General features: G+C 43.4%; 1 protein-coding gene across 1 annotated transcript; it reads right to left on the reverse strand.

The window, feature by feature from the left end:
- Positions 1-10,932: 10,932 nt before the first annotated feature.
- NDUFA12 (NADH:ubiquinone oxidoreductase subunit A12) lies at positions 10,933-24,555 on the reverse strand. Its single transcript, XM_030480043.1, has 4 exons — positions 23,947-24,555; positions 18,755-18,837; positions 17,712-17,799; positions 10,933-11,209 (listed from the first exon to the last, which is right to left on the reverse strand). Exons 1-4 carry the CDS (start codon positions 24,147-24,149, stop codon positions 11,029-11,031), a joined length of 555 nt encoding a protein of 184 aa, XP_030335903.1. The 5' UTR covers positions 24,150-24,555; the 3' UTR covers positions 10,933-11,028.
- Between the last annotated feature and the right edge of the window lie 1,095 nt (positions 24,556-25,650).

The following is a 25,650-nucleotide window of genomic DNA, read 5'->3' on the forward strand; positions in this document are numbered from 1 at the left end:
ATGCTGTGCTAGTATAGAAAACATTGAAGTGACTTGACTTTAAGATAAATGTACCCTAGCAGTGACTGGGAGCATGGAAAAACAATACTGGTAGAGACAACATGGGGTGACAGCACTCCAAGAGCTAATGGGAGGCACAGAGTATCAATTGTTGTGATTTTTCTACGACTTGCCAAAGGAATTTTATTTCATCGCTTCACATTACAGGTTTGTACACGTAAACGTGGAGATGTAACACACCTAGATGATTGCAGGGGGGTTAATTCTGTCCTGTGTAAAACCTGATGAAAAGTTAGCAATATACCATGTCAGAAAAGCACTTGCTAAGCGGTTTAAGAACTGGCTAACTCAGCAGTTCCCGTGAGGATATTTTTTTATTCAGCTCTTCCCCCTGAGTCTCAAGTATATGTCCCACCCTGTCCTCCCTCTCAGTGTTTGCTAACAAATAATTTGACAGCTCTTAAACTAGAGGGATGTGTCTGAGAGCGGAGCCGGAGCTGCACCGAGCAGGACATGGGTGTGATGGTGAAAGGTCTGAAGCACAAGGTGAGCAGTACATGGCAATGGAGCTGGAGGAGCCCACTGCTGCTGCAAAGTGCCAAACCACAGCCAAACTTCTCAGGTGGGACCTGCTCACCCACTGCCTTCAGGGCAACCCAAGGCAAGATCCCTGTGCAATCCTGCAGCAAACAAACAATAGAGAGTAGCGCATCCTTGACTCCTTGCTGCAGGCACGAGGGAAAGAAAGTAAGCAGCAGAAGAAAAATTATTCTTACAGTTTGGATACAGAATTGGTATGGGTGGTAATCCTCATTCTGAAAAGGCTGATGAAAAATCAAGAAGTGCAGAGAACCACAAAATTTACAAGGGAAATGTACTTTTCATGGAGAGACAGAGGATTCTACCCCTTTAGCTTGTCAAGAAAAGTGAGAGGTGACTTGATTACAGTGTACAAGTGCTTTCCCAGGCAGAAAATACTGGGTAGTCATCACTTGTCTCAGCTTGCAGAGCAAGACAACAACAGGATCCAGTGGCTGAGAGCTGGAGCCAGACAAATTCAATTAAAAGTTAGGCCCAGCTTTAGAATGGTGGAGGCTATTGCTCATGATGACGTGGTCAAGAAGAGTGGTTCCACAGGGCAAGATGGGATGCTTTGCAAGATGATATGCTTTAGCCAAACCTGAGATGTTTCACTCAACTCTGAGAAACATTGATGCAAATTAATAATTTCTAAGAGGAGAGATGAAATGGTCCATTTTGCTGAATTCATGGATGTCTGTCAGACTCGGAGAATAAGGGAAGCTCTTTCCAGTCTCTGTGGGCTAACAAAAGAGCCCCTTGTGTTTGAAAGGAAAATGAGCAAGAATGATGTGCTAGCAGGACAAAATGGAAATCTCACATCTCTTGCTCAGTTCCTTCATACTGGTGAGTAATCATGCCACTTTCCCATTAGTTAGGATGTCTGGGGGGGAGAAAATGAGAAACCAGATTTCATTAGATTGGAGATTGGATTGATACAATTGTATTAAGCACTCGGTTCCATTGGTGATGAGTACAGTATAAACACCCAGAAGGACAACCTTGCAGCATTAGACAGGGGAGATGAGAGGCAGACAGTTAGTGGCATGAGAAGGGAGGGCAGAGTCTGATGCAGGAAGTCAGGGGTGACACAAAACCCCTTGGCGGTGGATAAGGGAGATGGACAGGAGGCAGCACGCAGACCTGCAGTGCCAGCCCCAGGAATGAGGCAGCACAGCAGGGGAGTTGCCTTGAGCAGGAGGGAAGGTGGCCGATAGCATACAGGAAACTGCAGGGGAGCTGGAAAGATGCATGGATGCACCTCAGAGCAATAACACATGAGCCCATCGACTGGTTCAAGAGAAGCAAAACTATTATCTGCAGAGAATTTCCCCCTGCTTTCCTACCGGAAGTGATTACAGCTACAAAATCTGGTTTTGTTTCTGGCCTCCCGCTGCCTGCTACAATCACTGTTGTAAAAGCAGTATCTCCTGCTGTGGAGAAGCCAAGCTGCAGGGAAGAGATTGCTCCTGGATCTCACTGGCTATTGCTGCAGTGCTCTTGACAGTGTGGGGCTTCCCAGCAAAACCTGGATAATCCAGCACAGTGAGTGAAAAGCTTTTCAGCGCTTTTGAAGGATTCACTACAATGTAGAGACAAACAATTACGTACCCCACGGGCTGGGGCTTTCTTGACCCAGAGGGGCACAGCTTTTGAGGAATAAATGAAGAGAAGGGGGAGCTCCAGGCAATACTGGAGTTGAGAATAGGTCCCCTGTAGACTAAATGTATACCAAAGCTAAATAGCTACCAAAAGACAATTAAAGGCTCAAGCAATTCAAGTGATAAGCACAAATGTTCCGCGTATACCATATGTATTTAGGAGGTTAATGTCTCTCTTAGAGTGTATTTTGATTGATAAATCTTATTTTAATGTTATTTTAATTGAGGCACAGGGGAAGGACAGAAAGGGAAAAAGGAGGACAAGACAGTCCTACAAACGCATTCACAGCTTCTAGTTAACACTGGCAAGCTGCTCAGGAAAGATATTGTCTAGATGTCTGTGAAATGTGTTCTTCTCTGAAAGACTTGTATGAATTGTAACACCCAACTGCTAGTCCACAGCAACTTTTAAATACTTAATTCTAGGCAGCATGTGGTGGGTGATAAAAGTTGTTTGCTATCTTTCTGTATCAAGAGGCTATTCAGTTAATTGCAGAGCATGAAGTTAATTATACTGTAGAATTATATGTTGTGACATGAGGGCATTCATTTTGCCCAGTGTGGTGTTATACAAATGGGCAATTTGTATAATACAGATTTGCTGCTGCAATCAAGCCCGGATGGTCAGTTATGGCTTGTGTTTTCCTATTGCTGAGTACAACAGCAATTACAATCCCAAGTAATAGGAGCTACAAGTACAGATAAGAACCCACTTGGGCTTTAGGAGAAATAAAAGTTTATTCACTGCAATTTGACAAGCGGTATAGCACAGGTTAATTGTTGCTCACCACTTTCCTTTTGCAGGCATGTCATTGTGCTCATAGGTTGGGTTTGGAGCATCCAGTCTGTGCCTGGCTACGATGGAGATGTTCGCTGTACTAGTGTTTACTTTTTGGAAATCAGTTTGTGCCTTTTTTTTCTGTTAGATGCAGGCCTGCAGCCATAGCATGGGTAGGTGATAGAGCCACCACCATCTCCCCTGTAGCTGTGGTAAGGCTGTAGCTGTAAAGTAGCTGTTGTGTTGTGGTTTACACAGCAGTTACTGTCCTTTCTTTTGTAAGCTGCGGTGGTAAATAGCCAGCAGCAGGGATTATTGTGCTTCAGAGAAGTTTTCTGGCTTTGGGGATAAGGGCTGCAAATTAGCACAGATGTGCTAATGATTGTTTGGATCCAAGTGAGTAACTGGCACCTTGGCAGGAGGCCGGATTTTGGGGAGGGTGAAGGGTAAACAGGGCCAGGTAGCCACCTCTCAACAATGTGTGCACTGCAGGGGTGTGGTTGCTGTGGATTTGTGTGAGCACAGCTGGGACAGCACACACAGATCCACATCTGATGGGTAATATGGTTCCCGGTCACTGTGCAAAGCTGGATATTACATTTGGGATTCATCTCTGCACCTCAGTTTTGTTTGTTAGAGATGTAAATAACCATAGATTAACACATGACAGCAGAGCACCCAGCCACAGTGCTGAGCAGAGGCCAGTGCCAATGTCTCCTGAGCAGCCCATTCCTGGCAAGACAGGAAAAGGAAAGACAGCTGCCTGGAGCCAGCTCTGGGTCCCCAGCCCTGGGTCTGCAGCCCTGTGCTACTGAGTATCTACCTGCCTACCTGCCTACCTACCTACCTACCTACCTAGAAAAAGAAGCCATGCTTCATTTAATTCTTCATCCAGCTCTGATAATTGGTTACAGCAAGTAATGGTTGGGTGCTGAATTCATTTTTGCTCTCTCAATCTCTGTGCTTTCAAATGCGTCAGAAGGCACATTGCTATTTACTGCACAGTTTGAAGTGATTCTGCTAGGACACATTGGCTTCTGTTGCTGCTTTCCAAAACCAGAACTTAAATGGCCAAATGAAGCTTTAAAAGCCCAAAGACTAACAGACATGTTAGGGATTTTTTTGAAGAAAAAAATCCATCAGAAGTCCCTCATTGGAAGTCCATTACAAATCCTTTGAGGTTGATAAAACACAAATTAAGATTTCCTGTTTGTATTTAAAGCAACAGCACTGTAAGACACAGAGCCCCAAACTGAAAAACCTTATTTACAAAAATGAAAACAGATCCCACTGGAGGGGAATGTAAATTAAATAGCAGGAGTCAAAGGAAAGCCAGGCAGATTTTAATCCGATAGCTAAAAAAGAATTTAACAAATAAAAGCATGAATGCCTTCAGACTGAGCTCATTCAGACGGTGTAAGGTTGTGCCGGACCCGCAGCCCATGGCTCTTATCTCAAGCCCATGTCTGAGTCAGTGTCATCTCTGTACGATTCTCCCATGGGCTTTAACTCTCACAGCTGATACTGCATTAGTGAAGAAAGCTTTTTCTAAGACATCAAGCCAGATATTCCCACACCTGCCTTTTTAAAATGAGTAAAAAGTTTGAACTTTTACACTTTAATGTAAAAAATTTAAATCTTGCTTTACTCTCAGTGATTTGATTGTTTCCTCTTTTAAATATACAAATGTGAGTTGATCACTCAAAGTTCATGCTGCCTCTCTGTGGTCATTTTAGTCGCAGGGTTTTTTTCTCCATCTTAATACTTATTCCCAGAAAATAATAAATTCTTGAATGGAGAGATGTGTTTTCCAGCTGCCTGGCCAGACTCCCGCTGGAGAGACCTCTGAAGCCACCATGACTTCCAAGTGCCAGGCAGAGCTCTTGGTGCCACCTGCATCTCCTCCCACCCATGAAACAGAAGAAAGATAGCGCAACTCCCCTGTCGGCTTCTGTTTCTATTGTCAGACTTGCTCTGCTGCATAGATTCGCATTATTAATGGGCTCTCTGGGGCACAGACATCCAGAAACTAAGCTCAGATATACCCAGAAGGCCAAGAGTGCTGACAGGAGTTAGCACCTGATTTAGACCCACAGTGACGAGGCTCAGTTTGAGATTTAGAGGTGATCTCCCCTGCCAAAAGTGGAGAGATCTCTGTCTCAGGGCAGCTTTGTGCTGAGTGGCCCAAGCCTCCTTTATGCTGGGTCTCAAAGAAGTGAAGGTCAGACTGGAGATGTTCAAGGTCAAGCTGAGATATGGCAAATAACAAAAACATCTAACTTGTGCCAACAATGGTCTTGCTGCTGCGCTGTGGGCAAGTGAGGTGTACCTGAGGCTCATGCTGTAAAAACCTTGCACTTAGCTTTTCGATTTGGAAAGTACTGCAGCTCCATGAACCCTTCAACAGCCAGGCTAAATAAATCCTTCTCCGTAACGCAGCTGCCTCCAATTAAAACATGCTATGGTTTCCTTGTTTCCTCTGGCCATTTTTTCACTGCAAGACACGAGGGAAGTGCCACATGGACAGATATTGCTGAATTAGGTTTTGCCTCACTGAAATTTATGGATGGTTACCCTCAAAAAACAAACTATTAATAGGCTTGTGTCTGAATGCTCAACCACATGACACTTCATCTGTTACATTCAGGCTGCGTTTTGATGGATTGCTATTCCATCAACTAAAAATCCTTTGGGCTATGAAGGATATAAAATAGCCCTACAATCACTTGCCCTAAAGCTAATATTTAAAATATACATCACAGGGAAAAATTGAGCGGTCTGTTAAGAGGAGTGAGAAAGAAATTACACCATAGACAAAGAGATAGATACCATATTCTAGCAATATAAATGAATGTAAACCAGAAGTCTCTTGAGCGGCAATTTGCTTAAGTGATGCTAACACTACTACAGATTATTTAAATAGACTTTTCAACCACTGTTATTACAGAGATTAAATTACACGAAGCTATTCATGTAGTTTGTGGTGGGTAATTTACATGAAGAAAAAGAGAGGCTCCTAAAATTTTAGCTTTCTGCATGCCCTTCTTAATGAGAACAAATCCCAGGCAATTTAGATTTCAGAAATGATTTAAGAAGCTGTCTTGTAACCACTGCTCCTGCTCTAAATATCCACCTAAAAATTAGCCAGTAACTCTTATTTTCACTCTTATGCCCACAAACAAAAATTTTTGGTTGCAACATCAAAAGGAATCTCTTCTGCCTTACCAGGTTTGTAGTGCAGGATGAACTGATCTAAATGAGGTGATTCGTGATTTCAGTTAACAAGCAAGACATTTTGATTCGAATATCAGTTTTAACTTGTATTACATATCTTCATAATTCAACAAAGAAAATACAGCATTGCTTGTTGGAAACTTTGTAATGCAAGTTTCCAACTAATATAGTCTTTATACTCAATTTGGTATGTCTTTTTCCTACTGAAAGTGTATTTGTACATTTGTGCATATGCATATTGTTTAGCACACATATTCATCTAATTTCTTTTAACTCTGTTAATATTTAACAGGAAAAAATCATGAATCAAAACCTCAAACTAAAATACATAGAGGAAATTATAAATATAAGTCTTAAAGTGCTTTTTCAAAAAACAAATGGTTCTATAGGTGATTATTACATGTATAAATTTTTTAAATGCTCCTTTTCCTCAAAATCCTGCTTCAATTCTGCCCTTTGTACTTGTTGCATGTGAACAAAGCTAGGAGTGCCTGCAAAACTCATCAGGCTGCCAAATGACTTTACCTGGGTTCATGTGACTCGAAACTGCAAGTAAAGGAAATGGCCAGACCTGGTTCTTCAGCAAAGGCAAGTCTCTAGGGGCTCCAAGATCCTCTGTGGGCTGAGGGTGGTCGCACTCCTGCTGGCAGCTGGGAGTTGCACACACTGCAAGGCGCTCCCCTTCCTGGACTCCACACTGAAATTTGGCTGGACATGTGTGCCACCTTTAGCTCCAATGCGTGGGCCATGCTCTGCCTGGGGAACCAGAGGGGGGTGTTCAAAGCTCAGCAAGTCTCTGGGAGGAAATCCCTGCTGGGCACTTCCCCACTGGCATGGGTTGCTCTGTGCCCTTCCACTGAGATAGGCTTCCTACTGGTGTAATCCAGCATTTACTGTGGGATTTGCATGAGGAACCTGAAGTGCCATTTAAAGGCTGCCACCCCTACCCCCCACCTGGAGGTACCTGCTTTTGTACACCCCTTATTAACACCATGTGAAGGGAGAGCCTTGCAGTTGTTTTAACCTCTTAGCCAAGCAAGGATCTGTTCCCTCTCTCCCCCTTCGTTGCCAGCAGAATAATAAGCCCCACAGAATTAGTAACTCAAAGGTTTCACTCTGAATGCATCACAGCTGTGGAAAATATATACCTCAGCTTCCTGGGCCAATGACTTCCAACTGTATCCAAAACAATTGCCCCTGTAATTCCCACTCAAGACTGCTTCCCAGCACCAACCTTAGCAGGAAACATCCCCAAAATTGAAGCCTGAGTTTATATTATATAGAAGTGTGAGGCGGTGAGTACCTCAATGTTCTCAGAGTGCTGCCAAGGAGCCAGGTGGGCACAGCATGCTGGAGTCAGTAGTACAGGACAGGTTGGGCAGCAAAGGATAGGGCCTCCTCCCTTTCCCTTCCAGCTTTCTTAAATGGTCCAGGATGTCTCTGCCTGTCAAATATTTCTCCTCTTGCTGTAGCTAGAAATGGTTATGAAATGATAACTCTGCTGCAAGCTCTTCAGTGTGATGCTGGTGTTGCCTCTCATCTATCTCATCTGATGAAGTAATATTTTGCCAAGCAGCTTCAGAGGATTCGTTAACTGCTTTCAATACCACAGCTAATATCAAGTCTCGAGAGTATTGAATAGTGTTGTTTGTACTCACCTACAGTGCAGGTCCTCTGTCTGCGAGATAGCCTCCACCTCCTCCAGACCTATACAGCCAGGGCGATTTTTGGGTTTTAAGGTCACAATCTGGAGGTTTTGTGAGTGGCGTGCTGCCAATGGATCCTCTTGATGGAGCCTGCTCTTACTATTTTAAGGCTGTGTTGTGTTGACCTGGGCTCTTGGACTACCAGGATCTTGATAAATACTCTGCTGGCAGAGTCACCCCCAGTGATGGGGACTGGGCAGTATGTCCTGCTGTGCAACACTGCTGGCTTGGCACACGTGCTGGTGGTGCAGCTGCCCTAGGATCTGTGCTGCAGAGCTGTATTGCACACCTCAGTACTGACCTGTTGTTACTGGGACCTTCACATAGGGAGATGGTCTCCTGAAGCTCCTTTCTTCATCATTCTCCACCCTGTCTCATGTAGTTTTGGCTGTATGACGCAGAGAGGTGCAGCCCTGGGCAGCAGCGAGGGAGGATGCAATGCCCTGTTGAGGGAAGGGCTCCATGCCAATGCACAGGGCTGATCCAAGCCTGCTGTCAGCACAGCGATAGCCTGGAGGCAGCTACAGCAAAAAGGCTGCCCTGGACTGTGGGGATGTGGAAAGCTACTGGTAAAGACACAATTTGAAAATAAAAGTGAGTTTCAGCACTCTGCTGCTCCTGGAAAAGATATTTGTCTTCTTAATGAGATGGTTCCCGTGTCAGAATGTTGCCTCTTTTAAAACTCACATTTAGTGCAAGGGGAATATTCCTGTCAGTGTTTCAGTTGCATTTGGTTGAAGACACCATCTGCTGTGACACTCAGCCAGCTTGGCATTTAAAATGTCATTTAGACTGGAAAGCAAGTGAGCCTGGATGCTGAGGCAGATGTCATGAGCAAAGGTGAACTTCCATAAGTGAATGAGGTTGCTCATAAAAAGACTGAATTGCAGAAGGGTTTAAAGAGAGCCCTGTGGAAGACCACAGATTTTTCTGCATATGTTTTATGTCCTGTAAATGGCTTATGTAATCTATCTTGGAGAAGCAATGTTACAAGAGATGTCCGTGAAATTTTGCATTTAAAACCCAGCATTGTGGTTCCTGCTGATTAAATCAGGAAGAGCAGGTTTCTGTCCTTTCTAGAAATGGGATTGCTGATATTTTCCAAACCAAACTACCGAGCTTCAGCCCAGCGGGACAGGAGGATGAGCCCATTTTCCTGCCTTTCTGTGCAGTATTGCTGCACACAAAGCTGTTCACTTCCTCAGCATTTCTGTTCCAGCTGACAAAAGGACAAACCAGCTGAGGCTTCTTTCTTCAGCAGAGGAGGTGTAGGAAGAGTTACTGCATGAATAGAGGCTCATTCCCAACTGTACCTCCCAATGTGTGTTCAGGCTGCAATCCAAAAAATCCACACGACAAAGAGGAATGAAATAGGTAGAAAACGCATTAAAAAGAGGTAGAGGCTGAAAGTAATAAAGTTAATTGCTCTACCCAGGTTTGCTCTCGTAGGGCTCATACAGATGAGTGTTAGTAATGAAGCTCTTCAGCAGCGCTGGGGCAAACTTGGTCCTTAAGGTCAAATAACCTATAAAGATGAAAATGCTGAAAGAATCCTTTCCATGTATGCTGCTCAGTGTGGCTCAAATTGCTTTTCGGCCATGCTCGATGCTTTTGTTGCCTTAAAGTATATTAAACATTATCCTTTTTTAATTAGATAGGTTAGGAGATCTCAGTAAGTGCTACTTCCCTACTTCACTAATTTAAAGACTAGAACTAGTTTAAAGCAATTAAAGCTAATACACCCATCTTTAAATAATGAATTAGTGCAGAATTTGATTTAATAAGGAAGCAAGGGGCAGCCCCTGTGAGGAGAGCCTAGGGCTGCCTCGCACCAAACGCAGCTGGTCCCAATTGACCCACCACAGAGCACGGCTGAGCCCTGCAGACAAGATGGCGGCACCTCTGGGAAAGAGCATTTAAAGCAGCACAAAACGATCGTACATTACTTTTGCCTTTGTTTCTCACTGTGCAAATCTATTTAATTGGCAATAAATGAAAGTCTCTTTTGCTCATGATGGTAACTGGCAAGCAGTCTCCACATCATTATCTCAACCCATGAGCTTTCTGTTTTCTCCCCCATCCAGTTGAGGTGGTGGTGTGAGCGAGGGGCTGGGTGGGCATCCCACCTCCATCAGCTATCTACAGATGAGGTTGTCAGATACAGGAGGCCTTGTGGAAAGGGCAGCTCTGCTGAGAAATACTAGCAGGCTGGAATAAGAACCAACTGCGAGAAGAGAGCCACAGCCCCAACCAGCTCTCAAATGTGAACTTGCAAACTTCACAATTTTGAAAATAGGTTCTGGCACATTGTACTTCTCCACCTCCCCAAAAAAGTGTGTATTCTCAAACTTCCAAAGATCTTCAAAGTCTTGTCACAAAACAGCAAATAGCCCATCCCAAACCCTTGTGAGACCATCTTCTAATGAACCTCACTTATATAGAAGCAACAAAAAAAGGTATTTGTGACAGGGGGCCTTCTGCATATGGCCAAGTTCCCTTAAGGGGTGACATGTCACTTGATTACTGTAGCCTTAGAAGTTTTTATCATATTTTAATACAGCAATGCATGCGTACTCATGCACAAAGAATTTATGAATAAAAACTATAATCCTTGATTGGCCTTATTATTCTAACTTGTCTTATAAATATTCAAAGAGATGGCTTCCTAAAATAGTACATGAATAGTACATTATTTGCCATGCAGAAACTATAATAGGATAAATGTTAAATATGAGAATCCTGAATTTCAAGTTTATATTTGTATTCTGTTGAATGGTACAAATGTGAGAAGTGACTCACAGGAATGGTTATCATGCTAAAAAGAGTTTGAGAGCTGCTTATGTGAAGACAAGAGCCACTGACAATACGACAAAAAGCCCGATATCTTGATGAGATTAAGACTTCTCATGTATTCTGTCCTCTACCTCTTCCAAATGTTTTCCCACTCATTTCCCCCTCAATTCAATACACTAAATTAAAGCTGTTGTAGGAGGCTTTTATTCTGAATAAAACCAGTGAAAATACAATTTATGCTGAAAGCTGAAGCTGAGGTGAAGTCACGTTTTTGTTGTTATTTGCTAGCCATTGTAGGCGGGACCCACTCTTGTATCTTCTTGCGAGTAGTGGAGTAAGGTACGTACTGTCCAGGAGTGCCACTCAGATTGAATTTATGGTTCTCCCAGATAAACTTCCGAGCAACTGGTGGATGAGTAGTTGGAGGGTCATCCGTCATTGAGTGAAGCCAGCGATGCCTTAAGAGGAAAAAGACACACTGTCATAAAGGAACATTACATGACGTGTAACAAGCCTTCCTCCCAAGGGTTCTCCTCTGAAGAGACACTAAGGATTTATTTGGGGGGTAGTGGTAGTATCATTTCAATCCAGTAGGACTTTGAATGAGACTATGGAATACTGATTTAAAGTAATTACACAAACATAACTGATAAATAAGAGTTCTGCTTCTAAGCAACTGAAAGTACACCCAAGTTTGAATTTCCTGTTCCTTTGTATGCTCAGTATTTGAGCAGACTATTTCACTGTTACCTGTTTGTATGGCCTTAACCAGCCAGCCAGGCCAAAATGACAAAACCACAAGGTCTTGTTTTATTGTCTGGGGTTTTTTTGTTGAGTTTTAGGTTTTTGTTTTGGTTTGAATTACCAGAAGACTATGCTGCACAACAATTTCAGTACCAACTCCAAAGCATTCATGAGGCTACCACTTGGGATATGAATTAATGGTGCATGTTCACCTACAACAATCACGTAAATGTTTACTGAGTGCACAATGAAATGATTAATACCAATCAGGAATGGGGTAATTACCAAGTGATTATAGTGATTATCCTTTACCTATGAACTAAATGCCAATCCTCCCTTGTGCAAACAACATTAATGATCAAGCAAAGTACTTTCCATAACAATTTACTGAAACACTACAGCAGGGATCAGCTGAATTGATTTCATCCCATTTCTACTTCAGTGCCCAAAGCAACTTTCAAACCTGAATAACATTTTAACTATCTGCCAGTTCTTCATACTGCATGCACAGTTGGCAGAAGTGAGGTTATGACTTTTTCTGCAAGCTTACGTATTTTTTGCTGAGGTAGAATTAAAGAGGCTTCTGCTAATCAGCTTTTGTCAAAGACTCGACCTAAAAATAAGAAGTCTTCTATTTCAGTTATTATTAGAAAGCCTAAAAATTGCATCTTCAGCCTTTAGCAACAAATCTGGCACACTTCATTGATACAGCAAAACAAAACCTCAATGAAAGTAGCAAGAAACAGACTGACAAGTATATTCTAAATCTGAAGAGCTCTACAGAAGGTTGATCATCTTTCCACTCAAATAGCTAATAGACATTTATTTCAGAAAAAGTGAAAATCACAACTTTGGATATAACTTTAGCACTAAATCTCACTTTAAAAAAAATGTTGGCCACATGTTCATTTTCGAGAGGTAAAAAACCAAAAACCCCAAACAAAAGCCACAAGTTATAAGACTAAGGACTGCCAGGAAACTGGCCTGAATACCAGATGGAACTGTAAAATCCTTTCAAAGTAAGAAAAACCAACTTGTTTGGAGGTAAAGAATGGCCTCCCATAGGAAAAATCATCCACTTAGGAGTTTGGAAGTTATATATATATGAAGTGGCAACATGAATGGGAAGGGGATCCCCCTCTTCCTCCCCCCACTCTCCTTTGTAAATCTGGTATAATTTGAAGTACACATTTCCACTACTTCTATTAAAAAAGATTTGGGGTAATGATTTCTGTCTAGAAGGCGGCACCCCCATAGCACTACAAACCACGATGTGGTCTGAGGATACAGGATCAGGCCTCACTTGATTTTAAACCTGGTATTACTAACCTCTGAAATGCCCTGGCCACATTATACAAAGCTCTGACCTTAGGTGAACTCCTTCTCCCAATTCATGCCCGTTAGAATTGTGTACTAGCGTGCTTCACACCACCTGAGATATCATCATGTGTCCTGTGAGGACTAGCATCAAAGCTGGCAGAAACAAGAGTTTTAGGGCTTAAGCCTGGTCACGATTCCCCTCAGAAGCCCAGCATGTTATTTACAAAAGCATTTTGGTTTGCACAGAATCCGTGGTCTCAAACAAAAGCTCCCACTCTCCACTTAAGTAAAAATATGTAAAATCTGAAAACTTTAATTTGGGAAGACTTTCCCCTTGACATCCTTCCTCAAAGAGTCCTTTGAAGCCCTGATGTCTGACTCTGTTCTCAGATGATCAAGAAAAGCTTTTCATGCCCTAGATTGAACAGCATGAATAAAGAGATTTGACATCTTGCAGATGGCCAGATTTCCATATAAACTCTGCCTATAAATCCATGCATGGAAAAAAAGGATTCAAAAGCAATTAATGACTTAAAACCTACAAAGAAGAAAACTTACACAGAGCAAAGAAAATCAGGAGGATAGCAGAAGCTCTGAAGAGGCTGAAGCAGCTTCCTGAATCACAGAGCAGAGTCACTACCAAGCAGACTGAGGCTAGCAAAGTCTCTGGCCTTTTCCTTGGGTAGACAGATGAGAGTATCGTCAAATGCTCTCAAGACTCCGTCAGAATTTTCTCCCAAGTCTTAAACAAATATTTAAAAGCAAGGAAGTTTCAAACTGAAGCTACAAGGGAACGGAGCCAATTATATGATGTACAAGCTGTCAAACAAGAACTGATGCTACACAAACTCCGGAGCTACTACCATATGTGCATCTGCAAGGTTCAGGCACTGTCTACGTAAGTTCAGGATGTTTGCCAGCTGGTTAGCATCCACTTTTCTCAACAAGTTAACCATGCTGCACTAAGACACAAGAGAAGTGAAGATGTGTGTTATGGTCAAAGGGCGGAGAAGAATGCGAAGAGAAATAAAAAGGGACAAGAAACATGTTTTTATTTATTTGCACATGGGAGATTCACTTTGGTTTCTCACGCATGCTGCTGTAAGATACCACTGCATAGTAATGAGACAGCATCCCATTTACCTGAAAACAACACAGTAGCATTTAATGTAGTTATAAACCCCACAAATTTATTGTGAAGCTACTGAAAGGACAGAAGTTTTACTCCCCTCCTTTTCTGCTCAATCTTTTTGTTTGTTTTCCTTGGAGGCAGACTTGAAAAGCAGCAGCTTTACAGGAGATTAGCACATTTCTTTATATGTCTTAGTATACTGGCACTTGTAAATCTGAGATGCTACATTCCTTCCTCCTTCAGCTGTCAGATTAACTAAAGAGGATGTAGGTTATTAAACTGAAGTTGAATTTTAACTATTCCATCATATGAAGTTAGCACCCCTGAAGCTCCTCCCAAATATGTCAGATTTGCACCATAAGGAATTAAACATCAAGGTAGAGGACAGACATTACACATACATAGGACAGCACTGGCAGAACGAAGTGCCCCTGCAAAAGGAGGAAACTCTTCTCCAATTACAGTTCTTCCTACCACTGAGCATAACATATTGAAAGAGCAAATTATTTTTAACTCATTTGTTTACATAAACCAGTTGTCAATCTGTTCTTCAAAGTATTTGGCCAAAACACAAACCAACTCACATTAAACCAGATAAATGGTAAATGGATAGTGGGCGGAGAGCCATGAAAAGACTCTGCAAGTCTATGCAAGAGAAGCACAGCTAGCACCTAGGATATCAGGGCTTGACTTGCATTGACTTTGGACTCTCCAAAGGAAGCCTTACTCCACAGCATAACCCCACTGAAAGCAGAAAATTGGTTTCCACGTTTCACGCTCTCCCCCCAAGAAGGCTCAAGCTGAACCTCCTAGAATCTTTGAAAAGAAAACACAGAGTAATAAAGAGTTAAATAACACAACTAAATCAGAATAAACCACAAGCCTACATATTCTTGTATGGCAGTATTTTTTAAAAAAGCAAGTCTCGATTCCCTGTATAGTAGACATATGTCAAAACAACTCTTTTGATTTCCTTCAGACTGTGATTTCAGTACATCCGTTGTCAGAAGATATTACATCAATTATTTCAGAATACTGGAAATAGTCAGTGGTTCCTAAAAATGCTACTACAATATGTTATTACATGAGATGTTTTTTCTTGCTGCGTTTTCCTTTTCTCTAGTATCTGACAGAAGGTAAAGGGTAGCTAAATGAATTCTCATTTTATTTTTCCAGACAGTTGTTTTCAGAACTTTTCAATACACCAAAATGCTTTTTTCCAGTTCATCACGCATGGTGAGGTCCACCTTACTGTATTTCAACAATCATTCATATTCTATAACCCTGAAGGTACACAACTGACCACAAAACTATTCTTTAAGATGCACAGAAGAAAGGGAGTGTTTTTCCTGCACATCTGCTAGTATTCTCTATACCTCCCAAGAAACTTAGTGTAATCACTAAGATAATCAGTAGTGTGATCCTACATACAGTAGGATTTTTATAAGAGTACTGCAAAAGCATTACAAACTAGTTAGCATTACTATTTAAAAAAGCAAAATTGGAAATCTCTAGGTTAGCCCTGGTCAATTTGGTTAAAGTGCCACCTTTAGGCATGACAGTTCCAAAATACGTTCTGAAAGTAACACCAGCATAAAAAATAGTAAAACCTGATTCCACCTGCAGAGTGTACAACAACATCCCCACAAAATGCTCTGCTGAGCTGAATTAACTAAAACCTGGAATGAAAAATCAGCGTTTAGAAGAAGTATTCAGATCACAACCCAGCTGTTACAATGGTACTTTATATGCTTCCCAGCTGACCCAAGGATGCCAAGCTTTTCACCTGTTGAAGGCAGAACTAGTGCTTTAAGATAGAAACATTTTTTACAACTGACAGACCAGATACAATTATACTAGGGACCAAATTCATCTCTTTGTTTATAGAAGTAACTTCACACAACATAATTTATTTCCAAGACATTTCTGGGTCCAGTAAACCCGCTCATTTCCTCTGTAGTTGCACAACCCCAGTGTGACACTGACAGAAACTTGTACAATACATTAACAATACACACTCTCAGTTCAGAAGTTTATGCCATTTCAAAAATTTAAGATAGTATATCATCAGACAGATGAAAATAAATAAAGTCTTAAATACCAGTGTTTATTCCCAGCCAAAATATTTCTATTTTTAAAGATGTATCTAAACAGTAAAAACTACATGCCAGTGATTCAGATGTGTCACAAACTAGGATTCCTACATAAGAATAAACAAGTAAGGTTGCCACGGGACATACAAATTTATCAGCAATCAAAAAAATACCCAAAACCTGAACAGTACTGCACAACTAAGTTTCCTGAGAAAATACCTCAGGAGACAGGGCTGTTAATCCTTTCATGCCCCCCTGCACTGACCACTCTTGAAAATAATTAAATTTTACTGTTTCTTCTAGGGCAATTTTTAACACATTGATAGGAAAACAAGTTTTTCTACCTCACTAACTTACGTGATCTAAACAAGCTACTTGATCCTAGAAACATCACTTTTGATACTCAGGAAGAAACCCTTTATGGAGTTTTTTAAGCACACAATAAACAACACATAAGCACGAGCAAAGAAAAGAAAAAACAACAAAAAAGGGTGCTTCAAAATAAGGAACATCTTGAAACCTAGCTCAATCTAATAGTGCAAGGATAAAAACGACAATTATTACGCAGGTAACAAGGAACAGCCCCGCATTGGCAGGAACATGCTGGTTTTGGAGGTTCTGATGTCACTTCTAAAAAACAATGCCATTAAGCTTTTACTGGAGAAGACAGACAGAAAAAAGCATTCACTGCATTAAATATAATTTTAATGATGAGAGAATTTGAAGCAAAATTGACTACCTGACAATCTACCCACACATTTCTCAAATGTTCTAATGACAGCCACAATTTAGGAGTTTAGATAATCAATCTCAGCCTCGCACAGAACATCTATCACAGGAACAATAAAAGCCAGTGTTCACCAATGCTCAGTCTACCCAAGCACCTCTAACTTCATACCATCTTTCACTGCTTTGTGGCTGAAGTGGTCTTCATACGCCCCAAGAATTAGGCGGAGATTGGTTTTGCTAGCATATACTGTTACTTTATTTGGGGTGTGTTTTTCCTGAGTTATTGAGTAAGACAAAAAAAGCATCAGCAGTTGTGTGGCCAGAGACCTTCTGGAACTCAAGGTTGTACTGAATTATTACTGAAATGCATGAACAGAAAATAAAACCTGAAGAAAAAATACAGCCAAGTAGTAGTCAACATACTGAGCACCCTGGCCCTTTGCTGTTCATCATCTTGTAGAGTATCAAGGTATATCCACTGAAACAATTATGCTGTTAATGGCTGTGGAATAAGGAATGTTGTTCAATCACTGCCTTACCTTCTTTGGGTTCTTGTCTAGAATGGATAATTTAAAGTATTTTTTCTCCCTCTGGCTGCTCAATGCTATTGTAGACTTTGCCAAACCATTAAGATGGAATCACAACTAATAAGGAAAATTGGAAGACTGGCTTCACCTGCTCAATCTGGCTGGCAAAATCCTTTTCTCATTCTAAGAAGCAGTGAGTGTGACAGTTAGGACAGTGGGCAATATAACATTATGAATGCGGATTAAAATTAAAAGTAACCAGTCTGAAATCTTCTGGCCATATGTAAGATAGCTGCACCCAATAAAACTTTATGACTAGAATTAATTTTTTTAACCTTCTGCTTTGTAACACAAGAAAATATAGAGGCAATTACACAGTTGGTGTCTGTCCACATTATTAAGCTAAATGGTTTACCATTCAGGGGGCACCATGCTTCCATCAACTTCCCAAAACGTATTTTTGCCATTCATTTCATTAGTATAGATGACCCATCTGTGGCGACCTTAAGTAAACAAACAGGAATATTGTATTAGCTCAAAAAACCAAATTGTTTTCTTATGAAGAAGAGAACAAGGAAAAGTATTTTCGCAAAAAGTATCTACCATTATGGGCACTTATTTCAAAGTCTGTACAGCTTTTATTTTTCTAAGTCTTCCATATTTCCACTGTTACTGTACTTTGATATGGCTGTATTTAATGTCCTCACGAGGAAGCAAGTATTAGCTATTTTATAAGTAATCGGAAATAGGAACTGAGAAAATTTTCAGGCAGAGAAACAGTTTTTTGGGAGGAGTCTTTTCCAAAAGGACATTGCCATTAGCAGCTGAAGATTAAACTAAGTTTCAGTCATATAAAACTACCAAGCAATGTTTACCAGCAGCTGCTTTCCCCACGTACCCTACAAGCTAACATACGACAAGCAGAGCTTGGCCTAACCAGCACGTCAATTGCTTACATATCACCTTCCATCTTCGTTATTTTAGGTGCTACCTTTTTAAATACTTTACAAATGTTATTTAAAATCCCATTACTTAAAGTAACAGAAAGTTTAAGCTAATCTGTGTTTCTTTGCCATGAAATGCTCATACAAGTAAGTTCAGCTGTAAGGCAGTTTTAAAGGCATTTCTCTCTCTTCCCCTACCTGTTAAGCTATCAGCTTTTAGTTTAGGGTCCAAATTCAGCTCTCAATCACATTACCATATAGGCATACCTATATGGAAAGCATCTGACTGGCTTACGTTTGCCTATATTTCACATTGGCTATGTTGGCAAAGGAACTGAGGGAAGCAACAGAGAGACAGAAGATGTCAAAGCATTTCTTGCCCCCTCTTTAAGACTCACACAACTCAAGGGCGAGGAAGTCAGGCAGGCAGCAAGTTTTATTTCACTAGCAGAAACTACACAAGCTATACAAGGTTGGACAGTCAGTCAGGAGGTGTTCACACTAGTACACATACCAAAGAAGTTTCTTTTGTCTTCATAGTATCTGTTTCCATATTTGTCAGTTCCTACCAGCGTACCAGTCTTCAAATCATTGACCCTGTGAATTGCCAAAACAACAGTTTCAATTGACATCATCTTAGAATTAAGTTGTGATAGAGGTTTCTTAGGGGTTGGTAGAAATCTGTAATGAAAACTCTTACACGCATATATGTACAGCTATTAAAAAAACTATTCAAGCGTAAGGATGGCAAAACATAATAATCAACTCTGCAACTAATGCCAGCACGCCTTTACTGCGCACCCCACTAACAGCATAATAAAAGTTATACACAAAGGCCTTTGGGTGTTATTATTTATTTAAAAGCTCTTCATAGTGGAAGACAAAACAACTCTGCAATATAGCACAATGTCACACCCACAAAATCTTAAATACTGTGGAAGAGATTCTCAGAGACACGTTAATACACTTGGTTGAAGACATCACCATCCTTCTCAACTACTTGTTAGGAGCATTTCAGCTTGAATTTCCATGGAAAGTGGTCAGCACTAATGGAGCTTGAGAGATCTCACATGTCCATGTGGACACTAAACGCCAGGAAAGAGAGGAACAGTAATATTTTAAGCCATCGTAGCCGCTTGCCAAGGAAATGCACGCTAAACCCTAAATTACAACTGTTACTTTCTAGCTTTGTGTAACTGTGAAAGATGTAAGCATTTAGAGAAAAGCAGAGAAATTCAGAAAAAAACCCTTGCAGAGAAAGTCTCCTGACTTGGGTAGATCATTTCTCTAAGTAATTACTTCTTAAACACATCCATTGTTGCAAGAAAGATACACCTTGATTACTCTTCCTGTAAGCGCCAAGTCTATTCCTTGAGCTGGGATGAAAGATTCAGTGGCGTGAAAGACGAAAGAGGGCCAGCAGTTTGTGGTTGGTACAGTTATGAGGATCAGGTGTGATTTTCCACCTAGTCCTCCTCTCCTAACTTCAGTCTTCTGAAAGGAAAAAAAGAGAGCACTGCCTCCAGTCTTGTCTACTCTCTTTTCCCTCATGGTAGAAAGGTGTCCACACAGCCTGTGATCTTTGACTCACATAAGCTCCCTGACAAGACATTCAAGATGTGCTCAGGAAGAGGCACTCCAGTGAAATCTAATACTCAAACTCTTCTACACTTTTATTTTCTCAGCTCCATTTCTTCTTGAGGACTGCCAGCGTAATAGCTACAGCCTGAAAAGGGAAACAAAGTGGACAAAACAACTTAGAGGGGATGACAGAAAATAATACTAGTAAAATAGTAGCCAGGGAAATGATATATTGTCTTAATTGATACTGCTTAACAGCTTGAAAAAAAGCTGTGCAAGAGGAAGGTCTACCTGAACTCCTTTCTACAGTGGAGACAGAAAAGCCAGAACTACCTGTCATCACAGTTAGCAGGAATACAAAGTTGAGACCTCCCAAAAGTCAAGCTGACCTCAGAAAAGCATATAATATGGTGCCACAAACAAATGAGAAAATAATTTTAAAAGTGTAATAATTGTAAAGGGAGCAATACATTGACAGGAAGAAGACAACATGCTCAGCTGAAAGAAGAAATAAAGTTGATCCAAGGTTTCTAGTGAAGTTCCACAAAGAATGTTGATGTTAGTAGCCTTACTTAACACTTTACAGGGTTCCTGGCCAAAACAAAACCAAACCAGAAACCCCATCCCCAGAAAGCACAGGGGTCCAACAAATGATGGTACTACCATACAGAGGAAGGTCACACTGTCGTACAGGAGGTTTGGTACTGTCTTCAGGGCTAGACTGATATCACAGCATGGTTTGAAGGTCACAGCACTGGTATGAAGGTGATGTGCCTAGAGACTAGTAAGATCCGCAGCACTGTGTGCATGCTGCAAGGAGAACATCTGGATGTCACAAGGCAATAACAAGCTGCCAATAAGGTGACATAGAATCATAGAATCGTAAGGGTTGGAAAGGACCTTAAGATCATCTAGTTCCAACTCCCCGGCCATGGGCAGGGACACCTTGCCCTAAACCACGTGGCTCAAGGCTCTGTCCAACCTGGCCTTGAACACCGCCAGGGATGGAGCATCCACAACCTCCCTGGGCAACCCATTCCAGTGCTTCACCACCCTCACTGTAAAGAACTTCTTCCTTACATCTAGTCTAAACTTCCCCTGTTTAAGTTTGAACCCGTTACCCCTTGTCCTACCACTACAGTCCCTAAGGAAGAGTCCCTCCCCAGCAGCCTTACAGGTCCCCTTCAGATACTGGAAGGCTGCTATGAGGTCTCCACGCAGCCTTCTCTTCTCCAGACTGAACAGCCCCAACTCTCTCAGCCTGTCTTCATACGGGAGGTGCTCCAGCCCTCTTATCATCCTCGTGGCCCTCCTCTGGACTCCCTCCAACAGCTCCATGTCCTTTTTATGTTGAGGACACCAGAACTGTACACAGTACTCCAAGTGAGGTCTCACAAGAGCAGAGTAGAGGGGCAGGATCACCTCCTTCGACCTGCTGGTCACGCTTGTTTTGATGCGGCCCAGGATACAGTTGGCTTTCTGGGCTGCAAGCACACACTGCCGGCTCATGTTAAGCTTTTCGTCAACCAACACCCCCAAGTCCTTCTCTGCAGGGCTGCTCTGAATCTCTTCTCTGCCCAGCCTGTAGCAGTGCCTGGGATTGCCCCGACCCAGGTGTAGGACCTTACACTTGGCTTGGTTAAACTTCATAAGGTTGGCATCGGCCCACCTCACAAGCGTGTCAAGGTCCCTCTGGATGGCATCCCTTCCCTCCAGCGTATCAACCGAACCACACAGCTTGGTGTTGTCGGCAAACTTGCTGAGGGCGCACTCAATTCCACTGTCCATGTCACCGACAAAGATGTTGAACAGGACCGGTCCCAACACCGATCCCTGAGGGACACCACTCGTTACAGGTTTCCAACTGGACATCAAGCCATTTACCACAGCTCTTTGCGTGCGGCCATCGAGCCAGTTTTTTATCCACCGAGTGGTCCATCTATCAAATTGATGTCTCTCCAATTTAGAGACAAGGATGTCGTGCGGGACAGTGTCGAACGCTTTGCACAAGTCCAGGTAGATGACGTCAACTGCTCTGCTGCTGTCCATCAGTTCCGTGGCTCCATCATAGAAGGCCACCAAATTGGTCAGGCAGGATTTCCCCTTAGTGAAGCCATGTTGGCTGTCACCAACCACCTCCTTGTTTTTCATGTGCCTTAGCATGTTTTCCAGGAGAAACTGTTCCAAGATTTTGCCAGGCACAGAGGTGAGGCTGACTGGTCTGTAGTTCCCCGGGTCTTCCACCTTCCCCTTCTTGAAAATGGGGGTTATATTACCCTTCTTCCAGTCATCGGGAACTTCACCTGACTGCCAGGATTTTTTGAATATGATGGACAGTGGCTTAGCAACTTCATTCGCCAGCTCCTTCAGGACCCGTGGATGGATTTCATCAGGTCCCATGGACTTGTGCACGTTCAGGTTCTTAAGATGGTCTCGAACCTGACCCTCTCCTACAGTGGGCCTAAGGTCTTCATTCTCACAGTCCCTGCATTTGCTTTCCAAGACTTGGGTTGTGTGGTCAGAGCATTTGCTGGTGAAGACTGAGGCAAAGAAGTCATTAAGAACCTCAGCCTTCTCCAAATCCATGGTAGCCAGTTCTCCTGATAGCTTCTGGAGAGGGCCTACATTGTCCCTAGTCTGTCTTTTATTTGCTACGTACCTATAGAATCCTTTCCTGTTATCTTTTACATCCCTTGCCAAACTTAATTCTAGCTGGGCCTTAGACATGTAGGGGAAAAAAAAAAGCAAAGCTGATCCTAGGTCATACCAAGTGAACTGAGCTGTCTCCAGTGAACAAAACTAGTATTAAAGCCACTGCATGAAAATACTGATGAGGCCTGACCAGCAACTGTGTAAAATGTTATTTTTAACTGTTCAAAACGGATCAATTTAAACTGCAAAAAATAACAGAAAGAGAGCTATTATGATGACTGGCAAAAAAGGCTTCAAGATGACTCAGAAAGCTTGCCTTGTTTATTCTAGTGTAAGACAGCCCTTTATTTATAGCAGGGAACTTTACCTTTGCAAATCCTTCCTATCCCACACTCTTGACTTCCCACTATTGATTAAAACCAGGCTATTTGGCTATGTGGTCAGGCCTACAACATTCACTGTACCCTGAAGAAATATTTGATTACTTTTCCGAGGCCAGCTACAAACATAACATAGATTACTGACACTGCCAAATTCGGATCATGTACCATTCAGACTTAGTAAACGTGCAGCTCCTCCCACCGGGGAGGAGCTTCAAAAACACCGTATCACAATTCAAAACACAATTCAAAATACTCTTCACACGGTAGAGATAAGATGTGAGTGGAGAATAAAACTACAAGAAAGTTTAATGTGGATGAATGCAAAGTTCTGTGCTTGGGGGACAAAGTACACAGACATGGCTGGAACTAATTCTGGAATAAAGGCTGCAACTAATTCTGCAAGAAGAAACCACTGGAGCTAGAGGGCTTCCAAAGCTAAGCACAGGTCAACGGTGACAACCTATTGCCAATGAGGCAGATGTACGGTTTGAGGTGTTAAAGAACTACAGCTGGTGAAGCAGGTGAATTAATTCTTTGCTATACACAGCAGGATTTCAGCAGCAGCACATCCACCGAAGCGCAAGAGGTGGCTGCAGCAGAACTGAGCGTCACCACGGTGGACACGGCTGTGGCAACAGGGCTAAGAAGGGCTGAGTTTGGACACTGGGAAAAACCTGTCCTACTGACAGCTCTGATGAACCCGCTGAGTTGCCTAAGGATGACAGAACAACCGGCAGGGCCTGGTCGGGGAACGCTCTGACTGCAGCATCCGCGGCCGATGGGAGCTGATGGCTGCGAGCTGCGGCGAGCCGCACCGCACCGCCTCAGCGCACCGCCCCTCGGCCTCCTCATGCGGCCTGCCCGGCGCCGCGCACCGCCCGGAGCGAGCAGAGACCGCCGGCAGCCCTGGCGCTGCGGTGAGCGGCGGCGGCCGCCCCGTGCCAGCCCCTCACCCCCGGCAACCCTGCTGCGTGAGGGGCAGGGCGCCCGCCGCCCGCCCATCCACCCGTCAAGGTGACCCCGCGGTGCGGCGAGGCGGGAGCCCCCCGCCACCTGTGCCGGCCGCGCCGGCCGCCGGGCGCCCCGTTACCTCAGCAGCTGCCACATGGCACCGCGGACGCCGCCGTGGCCGCCGAGGTGCTTCATTGCCCTCTTCAGCACCTCCACGTACTCCGCCATCTTGGAGCCGTGCCGCCCGGCGCCGCCCCGCCTCCCGCCGGGACAGCACCGCCTCGTCCGCCCAGCGCCGGAGCGCGGACGGCAAGGTCGAGGCGCTGTTTTGCCGTCCCTCATTTGCTCGGTGGTTGCCGACGCTCCCTGATGGGGCGGGGCCGGTTGGACGCAGCCTCTGGCGCTGGCCGGGCCCGCGTCTGGCTTGGGGCTGGCCCACTGTCGTTCTCCCTGCCCCGCTGCCGAGTGCGTTACTCCTGGTCCTGCCTCAGCCCCGCAAGCAGCTGTTCAGCCATCGACCTGCTGCTCTGTGATCCACTCCAATGAGGAAGATGGCACCACCGTCCTTATTAGCTGTCCTGCAAACAGCTGTAAGCTGCAGTTAGTTTTTCCTGCCCACCTCTTCAACGGGCTGTAGGTGCAGAACTCCCCTCAAAACCCATCCTCACAAATGCATGTGTCCTTGGCTGTTGGCCATTGCAACAACCTTCAGCTGCAGTTGGATCTCAACACCCTGCTTGAACAGGACCCTGATGTCCCAGGTACTGCCTCACCAGCCAAGGGAATGGTAATTCCCCAGGGCTGGCAGACCACACTTCTCCCACTATGTCTAGCCTGTGTTTTGCTTTGTTTGTGATAACAGAGCAACTACCCAGAAACATAACCAGCAGCGAGATCCTTCTTCTGGCCTTTACTAAGGTTGCTAAAGGGTGTTTTCTGATGAAGATGCTGAGATTTGGGCTTCCAATCTGCATAGTCCAAATGCATAAAAAAGCGCACTGCCTGCTGCTCACATGTGAAGATCAACGAGAGACAACTTCAGGATACGGAGCCCATCCCCTCCCCCCCCCCCCCTTTAAATATAAAAATGTCTACTCTGTATCCTTCCCCCCCCCTCCCCCACAGATCACAAGTACCAGGAGTGGCAATAAGGAGTCCAGGATTGCCTAGATCAAAAATTAGGAGGTAGGGGAAGTGACATCTCACCCCATGCAAACTGTGGGTGATGGTCCCTGGCTTTTCCTAACTCTGCGAGGAACATGTATCTCTTATCCACCTTTCCATCTCCATCTTGTCTCACTGCCTTCTGGTTCTGCACCAGCAGGAAGAAGTATTTTTGATCGCCTTGCTGTGGACGTTGGCAGTACTTCAATGCTGCTGCTGCAGGGCTGGTCTGGCAAGGTGCAGAAACAACTTCACTGACCTTCACAAGGGCCAAAACCAGATCTATGTTACCTTGTCAGAGCAGGCCAGATTTGGGAGAACACTTGGTGAACACAGCCTCAGTGCTGCAGCCAGCACTGGCTGCTCAGTGGAGCTCAGCTGTCCATCAGAGGCCCGTGGAGAGGCCAAGCTGCTGGGCGCTGACACCATCGGAACTGGGGATTTGGGAAGGGACAAAGCAGGAGTTGAAGTGAAAAATTAAGTGGTGGTGGTGTTAAACCTGAAAGGAAAATGAGACTGTGAAAAAGGTCAGCCAAGTTCACAGTGTGGAAATATAATACCCATGTTAACGTAAAGTCTAGTGTCTAAGTTTCCCATTCAACAGTTTTTAATTTAAACACAAGTGATTTTGTGTTCAGACACAGAACACAAGCCCTGCTGATTCAGTGCGCTGGCCTGT

This window comes from Strigops habroptila, chromosome 3 (genome assembly GCF_004027225.2).
Source record: "Strigops habroptila isolate Jane chromosome 3, bStrHab1.2.pri, whole genome shotgun sequence".
In the NCBI taxonomy this organism is placed as follows: domain Eukaryota; kingdom Metazoa; phylum Chordata; class Aves; order Psittaciformes; family Psittacidae; genus Strigops; species Strigops habroptila.